General features: G+C 40.1%; 1 protein-coding gene across 6 annotated transcripts in view; it reads right to left on the bottom strand.

Annotated features, from left to right (window-relative positions):
- The window catches only part of ktn1 (kinectin 1), a 139,819-nt gene that overhangs the window by 71,533 nt on the left and 51,196 nt on the right, over nucleotides 1-17,090 (bottom strand). For all 6 annotated transcript variants that reach the window (XM_043697722.2, XM_043697726.2, XM_043697727.2 and 3 more), the window contains 4 exons: nucleotides 14,027-14,149; nucleotides 12,079-12,222; nucleotides 8,777-8,871; nucleotides 2,822-2,966 (listed from right to left, as the gene is read on the bottom strand). In XM_043697722.2, coding sequence (XP_043553657.1) covers nucleotides 2,822-2,966; nucleotides 8,777-8,871; nucleotides 12,079-12,222; nucleotides 14,027-14,149 — 507 coding nt within the window. The remainder of the gene's footprint in view (nucleotides 1-2,821; nucleotides 2,967-8,776; nucleotides 8,872-12,078; nucleotides 12,223-14,026; nucleotides 14,150-17,090) is intronic.

Below are 17,090 nucleotides of genomic sequence, written 5' to 3'. Positions count from 1 at the left end.
GGCAAGTGTTTTTAGGACAGAATTGAGGAATCTCTTCATTCAGAAGGGTGGCTAAATCTTGGAAATTTTCTACCAGAGCGCCTTGGAAGCTCAGTCATTAAGTGCAAAGCAGATTAATAAATTTATGGTTAAACGACACAAGGTGATACAGGGATAGAACAGGAACACGGCATTGAAGTTAATGTTCAACCATTATTTAACATATTGAGACTACAGGGGCTGAATAGTCTGTTCCTAGATTAATGAGAGATAGGAAGAAATAAAACAAATCAGATCAGCCATGATCTTATTGAATGCTAGAGTAGGATCAAGGAATCAAGAGGTCTGCACCTGCTTTTAATTTATAGGTTCCTAATCCTTCATAAAATCAACTCAAAAACATTTGGAACATTACCTAGCTAAATGAAAGGACAGATTAGGAAAAACAAATTAGTTTCAAGAGGTACAAATTGTGTCCATTTTCATTAGCCTAAAGAGTCAAGAGGAAAACGAATGCCAGTCAACATTTCATTTTTTAAAAAAAAGTTGTAAGGTAAAGCCATGCAAACTATACCTGCAACTCAGTAAGGAAAGGACATGAATTCAAAGATTAAAAAACTTTAAAAAAGGGTCAAGACATACTTTGGTCAGTGATATTCTATGACATGGAATTTCTCAGTTGTAACAACAGACACAGAAAATCATATTAAAAGAAATGAATCAATGTTTGAAAACAACCCGCACACGGAATTGATAGGACAGGGAAATGGAGCTAAATGAACGGCTCTTTCAAAGTCAGTGGAGACACAACAGGTTGAATGAAACTTGTAAAAAAAAAGCCTGTAACTGCAGGCTTGATAACTCCAAGTTTACATAATCTCCCAAGGAGCTGCACAGGAGCACTGTAACAAAATAGGTCACTATGGGTACGAGACCACTGACCTGGAGCTCAGACAAAGAGGCAACTTTGAAAGAGTGAGTGATTTGAAAGAAAAGCCAAGCAGAGGTGTTAATACCAAGTCAACAGAAACTGCAATCACCACTAGTGAAGTAGTTTAAGAATCTGGGATGTTCACTGGTCAGAAACTGATGATGCAAAAGAACAGAGACAGATAGGGAGTGGCAAGGTCACAAAAAAAAGGTGATTCATAAACTGGAGAATGTGTTTTTAAATTGAAGGCACTACTCAAACAGGAGACAAATCAAGCCAGTGATGAAAAGTACTTGGGGGAAAAATGGGACTTACAGCAAATTCAGATGACCAGTTTTATATGACCTCACATCTGTTTGTGCAAAACCTAGGAAATCAGCAGTGAGCTGGAAGAGAGAAGTCTTGGGGTAAATGAAGGTACGACGAAGGGTTTCAGAAGCAAGCACAGGCGCAATATTATACAGCTGGGAATAGGTGGCCTTGGTGATGGCACAAATACATGAGCAGAAGCTTCTCTCAGGTTGACACAAAAGGCTACAAAAAATCTACTTTAGTTTCACACTGTCAGAAAGAGTTAGCCACTCAAACAGAGTTTGGAGCAGGAATGGAAAACAACTTTAGTCTTCACAAAGTTTTGTATGAAGAGGTTTCTGTCCATCCAGTACTGGATGTCAGATAGGTAGTCTGATAATTGAGCAATGGTGAAACGTTGAGGGGGGCCGTAGAACTAGACAACATCAGCATACATTTGAAAACTACTGCTGTGCTTTTAGATAACATTATGATCAGTCAGCACTCAAATGAGAAATATGTGGGGGCCAAGACCAGATTCTTGGGCTACACCAGAGGTAACAGTGCTTAAGCAGAATGAGAGGCCATCACAAAGTATAGCATGAGAGAAGAATGGAGTCAGATGATAGATGAACAATAAAGAGGTATTACTGGAAGGTATGGTGGGCACTGAATTAGAGGCAGACAGGTTGAGGCAGTCACAAAAGTAAAATATATCACAGTCCAATGATATCATTTGTGATACTGATAGGAACTATTTTGACTGTGACAGGAGTGGAACCCTGAATCAGGGTTTCCAGCATTGAGTTCAGGTAGAGATGGGGTGCAACATGAAGTAGTAAGAATATTTTAGAAAGGAGATGGTTGTTTGAAGGTATGTTGCAATCGAGTATGTCCCTTTGAAGCAAAGATATTGACAGATTTAATAAGAGGAAGCAACACCCGAAGACAGACTATGAATATCAGCTGCCACGGAAACCAGAAGGGCAAATTGGGCATTCAGCATTTTGTTGACATGGGCTGGTGGGTGCAGGAGGTATGTCTGATTGACTAAATGAGCAAGACAGGGTCCAAGGAGGCATAGCACAGGAGGCAAAATAAAAAAATATGGAGAGAGCTATTAAAAACTTATAGTAGTTGAAGTAATTATAATGACATGGAATCAGTTTTTCCTTATTTGGCATTTAACTACTAAGATGCACACAGCAAAACTGGTTTATCAAACTTTTCACCCAGATTTCAATAAACAGCATATTCAGGAAGTAAATAAAATATTCTTATCTCCCCCCACAGTTGTTGCTCACCTGGAGTATTTATTAATTTTTGTACGACTAAGCAATTAGGAGGAAAAAGACAAAAATGATTTCATTTGTTTCAAAACTAGCACCCAAAATAACCAATTCATACAGTACCTTTCTGGATTTTTGAATGTTGAATATTAAATAAAGTACCTGCGTAAATAATTTCTTATAGCTGTTGTGGGCAGAAAGGTAACAAGTTCATTCCATCAATTTTTAATTTTAACTGAAAGTCCCTCCAACAATCCACACGTCCACTGACCTAACCTAAAATACTCATCTGGCAAATCTTGTTCAGGTGAAGTCAAGTCTGCTTTTATACCTTGAGCTGTTGAACAGTCTGCTCATAAGAAACCTCCAAATTCTTTTTCTGTGCCTCTTCCTGTTGAAGACGGTTAGTTTTCTCCGTAAATTCATTCATTAATCTGGCATAATCCTGACGTAATTTATTCAGTTCTGTTGACTGCCTATATTGAAATTAAATCAATTAATAGGTCAGTTGCTTTAAAGAATAGGCAACTTTTTAAAAACAGTACTTTTTCTCCCTTTAGCACTTTAATCCAAGAGAACAGACATACATGCGAAAATAATGAGACATTACATAAGCAGTTTGAATTGCATTGTGAAATGCAAAGTGTGAATTTTCATACTTTTGTTCAATTCACAGACAAACTTCAACATAAATCAAAAGATACAACATACAGAAGGCCAAAGAACATACTCCATCAGTGTCAGCAATCTAGGATTAGTGATAGCTTCACCAACCTTGTCTAAAAGGAATTTGAAAAGGGAAACTAATTCTCTCAAACTGTCGAAGCTTCCTTCACACCATCTCCATCTGGTTAACAAGAAACAGCAATGGGGCGTTGTCAAGGTGGGTTTGGGAAGCATACAGGAATGCAACTTGCTCTGGGAACAAATCTGAACAAACATCTGAAGAATAGCTCCACACAGTCGCAGACCAAGAGCAGGTGGTATGATACATGATGGGTAGTCATAGTGCAGGTCATTGTGGAAGCTGCACTTCAGGAGTGCTTGCATGTGGTGTGCTTTTGCTTTGCCAAAAAATAAATTATTCTGGTGAAAAAAAAGCATCCAGAGAGAGCAACTGAGTGATCATTGGATGAGTGATCAGGTTGATAGCCAATACTAAAAATGCTTATTTATAAACTAAAGCCTGTAGAATGTTGGTAAAGGATGGCAAAATTTGGGGCAACACAGTGGCTCAGTGGTTAGCACTGCTGCCTCAAAACATCAGGATCCCAGGTTCAATTCGGGTGACTTTCTCAGTGTCTGCGCGGGTTTCCTCCGGGTGCTCCGGTTTCTTCCCACAGTCCAAAGATGTGCAGGTCAGGTAAATTGGCCATGCTAAATTGCCCATAGCGTTAGGTGCATTAGTCAGAGGGAAATGGGTCAGGGTGGGTAACTCTTCGGAGGGTCGGTGTGGACTGGTTAGGCTGAAAGGCCTGTTTCCACACCGTAGGAAATCTAATCTAAAATCAAAGCCAAACACAATGGTCTGCTCAAAATTTTCAACATCATGGAGCATTTTGACTTAATGCAGCAAGTATTCTGTTAGACAAAAGACACCCTTGAGTGGAATAAGTATTTAATTTCAAAAGGTAAATATGAACAGACAGTAAAATGTTTTTAAAAAGCATGGTTTGTGCAATAAAAGTTTTTTGGAAGAAAATTTTAAAACCTTACTGTATCAATCTACAGAAAGTTTTGTTTTTGATTTAAGATCTTCAAAATTAATTAATAATTGCAAACCTACTCAAAATTGTAGCTTTGTAATATGCTTAGTACTAAAATATAGTTAATGGATAGCGTTTTAATCATGCTATCGAGAAAGTCTTTACATACGTAAAGTAAGGCAGGTCTTCCACTTGTGTAAATTTTCCGTCAATTCAGTTTACATGTATTGCCTTAGTTGCTATCACAGCAGAAAACATCTCACTAAATGCGGTGCAAGGTACTAACTCAGTCATGATCTTTTCAACTAATTGTGAATACTCTTGGTATGTCGCCAAAGCTGGAAAGTATTTGTTGTTGAATCTTTATTTCAATATGATACATCTTTAAAGCAACACGCAGTCAAACTTTGAAAGATTTTAAAATCACAATGGCTTTTGAGAGTCACCAGGTAACCTATTAAACGAATGATTTGCAAACTACTAATCTCAGGGGGAAAAAAAAGGAAAATCTCTGTTCCAACAGGTACTTTTGATTTCTGCCGAGATAGATATTTGTACAAGTTAAGGCAGCTTTTAAGAGAATTCTCTCAAGGGGAATTTACAGGTCGGGTCAGTAGTTAGGATGGCAAATGCAATTATAGCAGTTATTTTGAGAGGACATAAAAATAAAAGCAGGTTTCAGAGGCTCTATAAAGTTCTGGTCAGGCCACATTTGGAGTATTGTGCTCAGTTTTGAGCCCCATAACTCAGGATGTACTGGCCCTGGAGCATGTTCAGAAGAGTTTCATAAGAATGGTCCCAGGAATGAAAAGCTTAACATGAGAAATGTTTGAGGACTCTGGCTTTATTCTTGGAGTTTAGAAGGATGAAGGGGGAACCGAATGGAAACCGACAGAATACTTAACGGCCTGAACAGATTGGATGTTGAGAAGATGTTTCAATTGGTTGGAGAGAGGCACAGCCTTAGAGTAAAGGGAAGACCTTTTAGAACAGAGATAAAGAGCAACTCCTTCAGCCAGAGAGTGGTGAACCTATGAAATTCACTGCCAAAGGCAGCTGTGGAGGCCAGGTCATTGCATATATTTAAGAGCAAGATTATAGGTTCTTGATTATCAAGGGAATCCAGGGTTACAGTGAGAAGGCAGATGGGGTTGAGAAACTTATCAGTGTTAGGTTCTTTTCCTGAGGTTTCACACACTAGATGCAATTCACAAACACCAACTTCCACAAACGGTTAAAAAGTTTATTAAAGCTTGTACAAGCTAAGTCACCCCTTTGACCCTCTTGGCAGTCATGCGAAGTAGACTCAGTGAGGCCCTGAACAAAGAAAACACATCCCCTTTACACAGATCAGTCGGTCATGCTCAAGTATTCTGGCCACTGCCGCAAGTCACATGCCACGCCAAGACAACCCCCAGGTACAATAGTAGAATGAGATCATCCTCTAAGATAATGTAAAATGTAAATGTCATAATCCTGGGGAATTGTTATGCAGATAATTTCCTGAATCAGTAATTCCCCAAGACAATGTAGGTGTGATATATCTAGCTTCAGGGGATGGCTAGAAAGCATTTCTGAATGGAAGAGATTGAATGATAGTTTAATTTGATATTAGGAGAAGTCGTCGCAAATGACTGCCTAAATGGAGTGGTAGTCACTCGCATTCTTGCGTGAATATGGTTTCCACTCACTTCCAGAATGTGGAGTCAGTGCAATTTAACTCTAAAATTACATGAATGTCCAGAGAGATATTCCAATGTAATCTTTTAACATTTCAATCAGCCATGATTGAATGGCAGAGCAGACTCAATGGGCTGAATAGCCCAATTTGTGCTCCTACATCTTGTGGCCTCATGGTCTTAATTCCACCTTACAACCAAGGACATCAGAACACAGTTCAACAGCTGAGCAACTAACTGCAAAATTTTGAGGGGAAAACAAACTACCTATCTCCTCTAACCTGCTTCACTAAGATTTGAGGTGAAATTATCTCCAGGAAGGTAAACAGGAGCCTTTGCAGCTACTGCGAAATTTCTTTTGTCAAGGCATTCATTCCAATGAAACATCAAGTAAGAGACCTTAAGCTTACACCAAATCAAAGACAATTAAATCTATAGATACAGCTTTGTTCATCACGGAGGTCCATAAAAATCAAACTCTATATAAGTCACAGCTGCAGTTCTTTGCTAGTTTCCCTCTGCTCAGAAAAGTGCAGATGGTTTTACCTGAAATTCTTGAACTGTTGTATGAGGTTTCATCTTCATGCTTTATGGATATTTAACAACTTGATGTAAACAAAAACTGCAAAGTTCTGACCAACAAAATGATCAGTAGCAGCTAGGTTTCCTGCAGAGTGAGGTCCCCAGAGCACAGCAACAAGTTAAACCCATACCAGCTGCCAAGCTAGTCCAAAGGCCCTAGTCAGCCAAAAGTGTTCTCAAAGAAAGCAACTGTTTTATCAACGGTGTAGTTTTTTTTTCTGTCATGGCCATGAGGTGTTAGCAAAGTGTGCTATATTTGAAGTGGCCACATGCACCCACTACCAAGACATAATGATTCTCTTCCAATAATCTCACATTGCACAGACAGTTCATAAATATCTGAAATACTCCCTAGTAAATATGGTGACAGTTTAATGAGGATACAATCATGCAAGTGCTGGGCAGTTTCTGCCAGCCTTGGTTAAACCACTTAGTAATATACTGTGACTGCATTTACTTCATGGATTTCTTGGAAACTCTCTGTAGAACCTGGTCTAAAAATTGAGAATTTTGTCTTCAGCTAATGTAAAGAGTATTTACCAGTTAGTACTTCAATCTTCAAAGTGTAGAAAAATTACTACATCAGTAGCATTTCAAATCAATGTTTCCCATAAGAAGATTGCTATTTTAGTCAACCAAGAGGAGAGGAGTAATTATTTTTTAAAACTCTTGCTAAGTTTCTGTGATCTCATCCCAACACAATTATGTTGTACAGTCTATCTTAACCTCGGAATGGGCCATACAGAAAGAGAGATGCAAATAAACAGATTGACTTAGACTAGAATCTGACCAAATCCCACAGACTAGAATCCCACAGCTACCTGGACTACACCTCCTCCCATCCTGCCTCCTGTAAAAACGCCATCCCATTCTCCCAATTCCTTCGACTCCGCCGCATCTTCTCCCAGGAGGACCAGTTCCAAAAACGCACATCCCAGATGGCCTCCTTCTTCAAGGACCGCAATTTCCCCCCCGACGTGGTCGACGATGCCCTCCACCGCATCTCTTCCACTTCCCGATCCTCCGCCCTTGAACCCCGCCCCTCCAACCGCCACCAGGACAGAACCCCACTGGTCCTCACCTACCACCCCACTAACCTCCATGTACAGCGCATCATCCGCCGTCATTTCCGCCACCTCCAAACGGACCCCACCACCAAGGATATATTTCCCTCCCCTCCCCTATCAGCATTCCGTAAAGACCACTCCCTCAGTGACTCCCTCGTCAGATCCACACCCCCCCACCAACCCAAACTCCACTCCCGGCACCTTCCCCTGCAACCGCAGGAGGTGCAAGACTTGCGCCCACACCTCCCTCCAAGGACTCAAAGGAAACTTCCATATCCGCCACAGATTCACCTGTACCTCCACACATATCATCTATTGCATCCTTTGCACCCGATGCGGCCTCCTCTATATTGGGGAGACAGGCCCCCTACTTGCGGAGCGTTTCAGAGAACACCTCTGGGACACCCGGACCAACCAACCCAACCACTCTGTAGCTCAACATTTCAATTCCCCCTCCCACTCCACCAAGGATATGCAGGTCTTTGGACTCCTTCATCGTCAGACCACAGCGAAACGACGGTTGGAGGAAGAACGCCTCATCTTCCGGCTAGGAACCCTCCAACCACAAGGGATGAACTCGGATTTCACCAGTTTCCTCATTTCCCCTCCCCCCAGCCTGTCTCAGTCAAATCCATCAAATTCAGCACCGCCTTCCTAACCTGCAATCTTCTTCCCGACCTCTCCGCCCCCACCCCAGTCTGACCTATCACCCTCACCTTGACCTCTTTCCACCTATCACATTTCCGACGCCCCTCCCCCAAGTCCCTCCTCCCTATCTTTTATCTTAGCCTGCTGGACCAACTTTCCTCATTCCTGAAGAAGGGCTAATGCCCGAAACGTCGATTCTCCTGTTCCCTGGATGCTGCCTGACCTGCTGCGCTTTTCCAGCAACACATTTCCATCTTAGATTAGAAGTGCCCAATCATTTCCTTTAATTGCCTTTGCACAAGGCAATGACCTAGCTGTACACATCCAAATAAAAAAAAACTGCTCCTTGAATTATCTCGGAACCAAAAAGTCGACTTAAGTCTGCTCTTACTTTCCCTACACAGGGGTCTGTTTTTCTCAGTGCAAGCACAAGGATATTCTAGTTAAATGGACTATCCTTGTGAAACAAAACAGTTTAAGCAAGGAGCCAACTGCTGACTCCAGATCAGTTGCTAATCATTGATTTTATTATTAATGATTCATTCGCAATCAAAATTACTAATTTGCACTTAATATTTTAGCTCTTGGGTTCAGGACAACTCACTTGCTCTCCATTTGGGTGGGGGCCTTGCTCACAGCATCTCTCAGGATCCTGTTCTCTTGTTTCAATGCTTCAGTTTGATCTTGCAGCTGGCGAAACTGAAGGAAATATTTTTCATTAACTGAATTATAGTTTATGCTTAGTTCATCTTTTCAGTCATTAACAGTAGAAATTTACAGTTAGTTCTGTTAAATTAGTAATTATATAATTTATTAGATTTCTGAACCAACCTGTTACCTAGTAACAAATTTAGCTTTGGTTCAAGCAGAATCCTTCTTAATTAAAGTTTTGGATCAAAACAGGAACCAAAACAAACTTTGGCTGAACTCCAGGGATGAGACATCAAGACAGCATCAAGTGTAGCATCAAGATGCCCAAAGGCAATTGGGGAAAACTCCGTACTCATTAAAGTCAACACCAAGCACGAAGGAAGACTGCTATGATTATTGGAGGAGAGTTATTGCTGACCCAGAGCATCAATATAAGAATTCCCCAGGGCAGTATACAAGGACTAACATCTTCAACAGCTTCAATGACCTGCCCTCCTTCATGAGGCAAGAGTAAAAGGGATGGTCATTGTGAAGGATTCATTTCATTCATAACTCTGCAGATACTGAAACATAGCTTGTTTCCATATGTAGCAAGTCAGAGACAACAATTCAGACCCAGACGAAGAAATAGTCATAGTCAGACCATACAAGTCATTGCCAACAAGAGAATCTAACCATCTTCTTTTGAATACAAGTTTATTATTATTACTGAATCCCCCGCCAATATCCCAACAGGTTACCACTGACCAGAAACCCAAGTGGATCAGCTAGAAGGCAGGTCAAATTTTGGAAATATTTTAAAACACTAAGTCACTCCAAATTCTCAAAACGTGCTCAACATCCACAAAGGAACATGGCAGGAGTGTGATGGAATACATTATTCCAATGGCTTGGATGGTTGGAGTTCCAAAACCATTTAGGACAAAGCAGCCAGCTTGATTGGCACCTCATTCACCAACTTAAAGATTGATTTCACCCACCACCCCAGAATGTGTGCCACCTAGAAACCTTATTTGAAGAACTTCTCAAAGCACCTTTGACAGCCCCTTCCAAGCCAATAACCTTCACCACCTAGAAAACAAAAACTACCAGACACATGGAACACTACCACCCTGCAGGTTCTCCATTATCACATTAGATGGACTTGCATCTGTAATAGCTTTTCCTTCACCGTTGCTAAGTCAAAGTTCTAAAGCATTCTTCCCATAGCACTGCTGCACCTGCATCACATGGACTGCTGTACTTCAAAGTTTCAAAAAAACACAACACCAGGTTATAGTCTAACAGGTTTATTTGGAAGTACTAGCTTTCACAGCACTGCTCTTTCATCAGGCGTATAACCTGCTATTGTGTGATTTTTAACTTTGTCCACTCCAGTCCAACACTGGCACCTCCACATCATGGCTGCACTTCAAGGTAACAAGTCGTCATCATCACCTTGGATAAGAATGAGACTGGCAATAATGCTTACCTTGCCAGTGATACACACATCCAATGACATTTTTAAAAGTGCACTCTCAAATTAAGAGAATTGATCTGCAGAAAAACACCGCAACTATTAAAACGTTTTTTCCATATTAAAAGATGACAGATGATAGAAATATTATTCCTGTTAGTCTCAAAAACATGCATCTGAAGATATTCATTGCACCAAGACATTAAAGCTTTTATTAATAAAAAGCCAGCCTTAGTGTCAAAAGATGCTAAGCATTTAGTGTTGAAAAGTAATTTTACTCTCCATTAATTGGTATTATGTCTATTAACAGAAGTATTCAAATAATTTCAGACCACTGGCTAAATTATGGTAAAATGGCAACCTTCACAAGGCAGAAGAAACTAAACATTTACTATGTCAGGTGAAAAAAATATCTTAAGGGGCTGCACAGTGCAAAGGGTTAGCACTCTTCCTTCACCGTTAAGAAAACGAATCTTAAACCAAACCACAAATGAAAAAAAAATCTTACATATACATTTCAAGCAGCAAAAGGTTGCTACAGATGTGTAGAAGTAAAGCCAGCAAGGAAAAAAGCATCAATTCCCAAAGTTTACTGCCAACACCAAAATCAATACTTTTAATTTAACACAAAATTAAAGACAAACTCATTTGTTAGCAACTGCCTGTAGTGATTAAATATATCAGTCACTGCGAAGTAGCTTTTTTTTTTAAAAAATCAAATTTTCCAAGTTACCCCTCATGACACAGGAACTGAATTTCTAGGAATATAAATAACCATTTTATTGCATAATAACAGTCTGAAGGTTACAAAGTTAAACAGTTTAAATTAGTTAGCAAAGGAATTCTACTTCTACAAACTACGCATTAAAATATACACAAACTCATTGCCAGACCATGAGAGTTTGGATTCCCTTTGGCATCACATGGTAATCGTCTAGCAGAGCACAATGCTCAGCTGAAGAGAACTAATTGTCACATTCAATATATTTCCCATGACTAAAACTGAGCAACTGCTTGTGCAATCTTGCAAATTAAGATGATATTCACACTTCCAAACTAAAAACGGAAGTGAAATTTCAAAAATATAAAAATAAATCTTACAAAAAATCAAACTTTAGATACACAGGCATAAATAAAGGATTGGTATCTTCATGTTTCCCCAACAATGTTCTTTGCAAATAAACTAAAAAAATCCAAAATAACGATGGTAAATTGTGTACTTTTTACCCAGGAAACCACTATCTTCATAAAATGTCAACATAAATGTGGAAGTAACAAAAGTTTATCAATTTTAATAATGAATTATACTGTAACTTGGTTTGAGATTGCTTGCTTTTGCTGCCCCCAAAAAAAAGATCCAGGGGAAGGCAGCATGGTGGCTCAGCGGTTAGCACTACTGCCTTACAGCGCTAGGGATCCAGGTTCGATTCCAGCCTCGGGCGACATTCTGTGTGGAGTTTGCACATTCTCCAAGAGTCTGCATGGGTTTCCTCCGGGCACTCTGGTTTCCTCTTTCAGTCCAAAGATGTGCAGACCAGGTGAATTGACCAAAGCTAAATTGCCCATAATGTAAGGTGCATTAGTCAGAGGGAAATGGGTCTGGGTGGGTCATCTCCGGAGGGTTGGTGTGGTGTGGATTTATTGGGCCAATAGGCCACATCTAATTTCTAAATAGCCCTATAGTGATAGCAAAGTAACTCAAATCATTTTGTTTTTCAAAAACAAAAGTATAATGGAAACAGAATTCATTTTGCAAGGTTAATCTGTTACAGGTGAGAAAGAAGATTCTTTGGACTTACCTGCATCTGGGTTTCATTCATATGATCCTGGTAGCTGACTTGCAGCTTGTTTTGCAATGCTGCGAGTTCTTTTTCAAGGGCAGTGCGTTGTTCTCTTAGTTTGGTCTCAACTACATTGGCTTTCTGCTTTTCAGTCACTAATTCCTAACAAAATTTAGGAAATTATGACAGACATTAAAAAGTGTATTTAAATCAAGTCAAAACTGCAGTCAAACCATTTTCTCAGACAGGTGATCAAAACAAAAATGAAGCAATGCTTGAAGACAGCCTTTAAGTACAAATTTTATCTGCCACTTGCAAAAGGCCCTCCTAGAACTATTCCACAGGTCTAAGTGCATAAAGCACACAATCTTTTGAAGTGCTGCCAAAATAAATATTCAAAACACAGATAGCCTTTAAACTATGCTAAAAAAAAAAAAGAGGAAAAGCTAGACATCCACAGTTACAGAGAGAAGCTGGATCAATGGAATATACTGATCTGCTATCACTGGTCTGCTGGAGTTGCTCAATTCTCAGACAATGCAGAGCATTGTTGAGAGATTCTTCTTAAAACCCCAAATTGGCCCAAGGTTGTATGTCTCCCAGAAACATTGCAATTGTGTAAAAGGAGGCAGCCATGACAGTTCCCTCTTCCATTCAGCTCAAACCATCTGCATGGTCTCCTCAGCCAAGTCCCTGGTGTGTAATTAATGGTAACTTTGATATTGGAAAGAGCTGGCAAATGTATTCATCATTTTACGCCTGTTGTAACAGTTTGATAACTGTTCCATCCAGGAGTTCTTTACTGTATAATTTAGAATATGACAGTGTATAGATGAGGAGCACTAACTAGGCATTCACTTGAACTCTGAACAGATTCAGACTGTGGTTGTTCAGTTCAGATGTGTGCTTGAATATGCATTTAAAGTTGTACATTGCAAGTATTTAGAAACTGGTGTTAGTTAGTTCTATCCTTCAACCGGCTTTCTAAAATATGGTTAATATTCACTAAGCATTTTGTGTTTATGGTTTAATTATTTATAAGAATTGCAAGTCCTGGGGTGAGTAGGAGTTGAAATGGTCAGCCACACAGCAGTGGGGTTGTTTGGTGAGTGCACCAGCGATGTTCTCTGAAAACACTCTGCGAGTTGGCATCCTATCTCCCCAAACGAGAGCAACAGACACAGTACATGAGGTGGGTGGACATGCAAGAAAATCTCTGCCAATGTGAAAAGATCCTTTGGGGCATGAGGTAAAGGGGAGAGAGGTGATGTGGGTGCAGGTTTTACATGTCCTGTGGCAGCAAGGGAAGCTACTGGGGGTGGAGGATGGCAGACTCCCTAAAAAGAGAGTGTCATGGAGGAAATGGCATCTATGGAACGCAGATCAATAGGGGTGGAAGGGAAATAAGTCTTTGGTGGTAGGGTCTGATTGTATGTGGCAGAAATAAGGAAGGATAAATATGCTGCACCCAGGGGTTAGTGGGGTGGAAGAAGAGGACCACACTTTATTTTTGGGGAGGGGGATCTACCCTTGTTGTGGTTAGAGAGGTAGGGTTCAAGGGCAGAGGTACTGGAAGTGAAGGGGATGCTCTGGTGGGCATCGACCACAGGGGAGGGCAAATTGTAGTCCTTGAAATAAGAGGCCATCTGGAATGCTCAGGAGTGGAAATGCTCCTTCTGGGAGCAGATACAGCAGAGACAGAGGAATTGGGAATCAAAAGATGACTTTTTTTTGCGGGGGAAGAGACATTGTGTAGTCACTGACCTTTTAGCCCCCACCTGCATCTACCTATCACCTTCCTCCCATCCCTTTATGGATCTCTCAGCCCCCTTGTCCCTTCACCTTTCTAAAAAAGGGCTTATGCCAGAAATGTTGACTCTCCTGCTCTTCTGATGCAGCCTGATCTGCTGTGCTTTTCCAGCACCACACTGACTCTCTCATAGTTAGATTTGATTAAGTATGTTACCTGATTCAACTGTTTGCATTTATCATTTGAAAGATTAACTTCATCTTGCAAAGCTTGAAGCAACTTCTCTTGCTCCTGCAACTGCTGTTGTAATCCATGAACTGGATCACATTTTACTCCAGGCTGGAAGAGATCAAAAAAAAATTTCAGTCCTCTTAGAGGAATGCAACATCTCCCATACCATAATGCACAAAATAGATAGCGATTTGGTAGTGAAACTAGGCTGGGTAAATCAAATGAGCTAATCAAAACAGATCAAAAATGGATTTCATAGCTCTAAACATAATATCAGAAATACTGGACAAACTCAGCAGGTCTGGTATCCCTGGAAATAAAAGCAGAGTCCAGTATGATTTATTTGGAGCAGTAAATGCTGAGATCAGGTAGTATCAGGGGAGCTAGGTTAATGCTTCACCGAGCTGGTCTGGCCTTGCATCAGACCAAAATTTATCACCAAAGCTTTTGGCTTTGTTTCTCATTCCAGAGATGCTGAGCACTTAGAGTCAGAGATATACAGCAGAGAAAAGGACCCTTCAGTCCAACTCACCCATACCGTCCAGACATCCTAAGTAAATCTAGTCCTATTTGCCAACATTTGGCACATATCCCCATCCAGATGCCTTCTAAATATTGTAGTTCTACCAGCCTCCACCACTTCGTCTGGCAGCTCATTCCATAACCATATCATCCTGAGAGTGAAAAAGTTGCCACTTGGTCCCTTTTAAATCTTTTCCCTTTCACCCTAAACTTATGTCCTCTAGTTTTGGGCTTGCCTAAAACAGGTAAAAGGCCTTGTCTACTCACTCTATTCATGCCCTCTCAATTTTATGAAAGCTTTTTTAAAAAAAGGTCAACCTCTGACACTGCAGCTCAAACCATCCAACCCTGGTAACACCCTTTTGAATATCTTTTCTGAACTCTTTCAAGTTTCACAACATCCTTTCTATAGCAGGGACTGAATGCAGTATTCCAAAAGTGGCCTAAACAATGGCGTATTAAGCTGCATCATGACCAGCCAACTCCTGTATTCAATAATCTGACCAATAAAGGCAAGCATACCAAATGCCTTCTTCACTATTCTATCTACCCGAATCTCGACTTTCAAGGAATTATGAACCTGCACCCCAAGGTCTCTTTATTCAGCAACACTCCCTAGGACTTAACCATCAAGTCCTGCCAAGATTTGCCTTTCCAAAATGCAGCACTTCACATTTATCCAAATTCAACTGCATGTGCCACTCTTCAGCCCATTGGCCCATCTGATCAAGACCCTATTGTTTGGAGGTAACCTTCTTCGCTGTCCACTCGACCTCCAGTTTTTGGTGTCATCTGCAAACTTACTAACCATACCCACTATGTTCACATCTAAAATCATTTATATAAATGACAAAAGAAAGTGGACCCAAAAATTGATCCTTGTGGCACATTGCTAGTCACAGGACTCCAGTCTTTTCCACCCTGTATTCTACCTTCGATCCAGTTCTGTACCCAAAATAAATGGTTTTGATTTTGAGTAATTTGATTTGATTTCAAATTGACCATCCATAGAACATTGCTTTCATAACATTTTTATGAAATACCACTAAACCAAAGAATGAATCCAAGAATGTCAAAAAAAATTATAAACCTGAGAATTGGGAGTAAATTACAAGCCAAAAGGTGAACCAAGAAATTGATTAGGGAAAGAAAAATGTGAATGCAATCAAGAAAGCAAAGCAAAGCAAAGCAAAGCAAAGCAAAGCAGTCTGTAAAAGCTTCTTTGTGAGATAAGTAAATAGGACAAACTAGAGCAAATGTGTAGACATTACAGGTGCAGATCAGAGAATTCATAGTGGAAAACTGGTGGCGAACTCAAACTATTACTTTGTGCTAGTGTTCAGGAGGGAAAATACAGAAAATTTCTCAGAAATGCCAGACAATCAATCAATCAAAAAGGGACCTAGGGATGGAAAAAGCACAACAGGTCAAGCAGCAGAGGATCCTCTGATGCTGACTGACCTGCTGTGCTTTTTTCAGCTCCATTCTGGACTCTTCAGCAGCGACAGTTCTGTATCTCCAACCAAGGGACTTGGGAAACAAAAGAAATTAGCATCAGCAAAACAAAATATATACTTGAAAAGTTAAATTTGTTTGAACACGGATTTGGACCAAATGAGCTAAATCCCAATATGGCAAAGGAGGGCAGCTATAAAGATAGTGGATGCCTTGATGGTTCTCTTAAAATTCAATATGCCTGGAAAGATCTCTCCAGACTCTAAAGTATCAAATGTAACCCCACTTTTACAGAGATAGAGGGAGAATGGAAAACTACAGACCTTTTGAGGTTAGTAGCAGTGACCATGTTAGAACTGGTTATTTTCGAAATATCCAGTTATCACATGGTTAGACAGAGTCAACATGGATTTATGAAAGGGAAGTCATGTTTGTCAAACATGTCACTATATTTTTCAGGATGTTACTTGCAGCACATGTAAAAGGAGACAGGGTGGATGTAGGCAAGATATTTCCCTTGGCTGGTGTGGATATCTCAGGATTAATGATGAGCCATTTAAAACGGAGTTGAGAGGAATTTCTTCACTAGTGAATTGCTGGAATTCACTAACAATTTCTGTCTTGAAATTGTTAAGTGTCTAGAGACGAATAGCCTGATGACATGCAGATGGGACAGGAAAGTGGCACAGTAGCAGATAAGCCATGACATAGCAGGCTCAACAGGCTGAATGGCAGATTCCTTTTTCCATGCCATCTTACTTACTGTATTTGGCTTGTCCAAACTTTTCATGTCTAATGTGCAAGTACAAGTCTAGGCTTTTCTAATGTGTAAAAGTGCTTCCGCTTCAAGTATTAGTTTCAACAAGAATTGAAACCAGACTAAAATGGTTAAAATACTTCCTCTACGAACAATCTAAAGCAAGAATTGCAGAATTGAAATTTTAACTTTAGTTTTATGATAACTTCCTTTGAAAGCAATCAACCCCATAAGATTTCATTTACAGCCAAAATATTAAAGTGTTTTAAGTGTACTTAACTTCTAGAAGGTCAAACTCAATACCAATGTTCAACA

This window comes from Chiloscyllium plagiosum, unplaced genomic scaffold, assembly GCF_037043375.1.
Source record: "Chiloscyllium plagiosum isolate Xiang-an unplaced genomic scaffold, Cpla_swu_hap1 HiC_scaffold_8, whole genome shotgun sequence".
Lineage (NCBI taxonomy): Eukaryota > Metazoa > Chordata > Chondrichthyes > Orectolobiformes > Hemiscylliidae > Chiloscyllium > Chiloscyllium plagiosum.
Note: the sequence above shows the minus strand (reverse complement) of the source record. Positions and strands in the feature narration are given on the sequence as shown.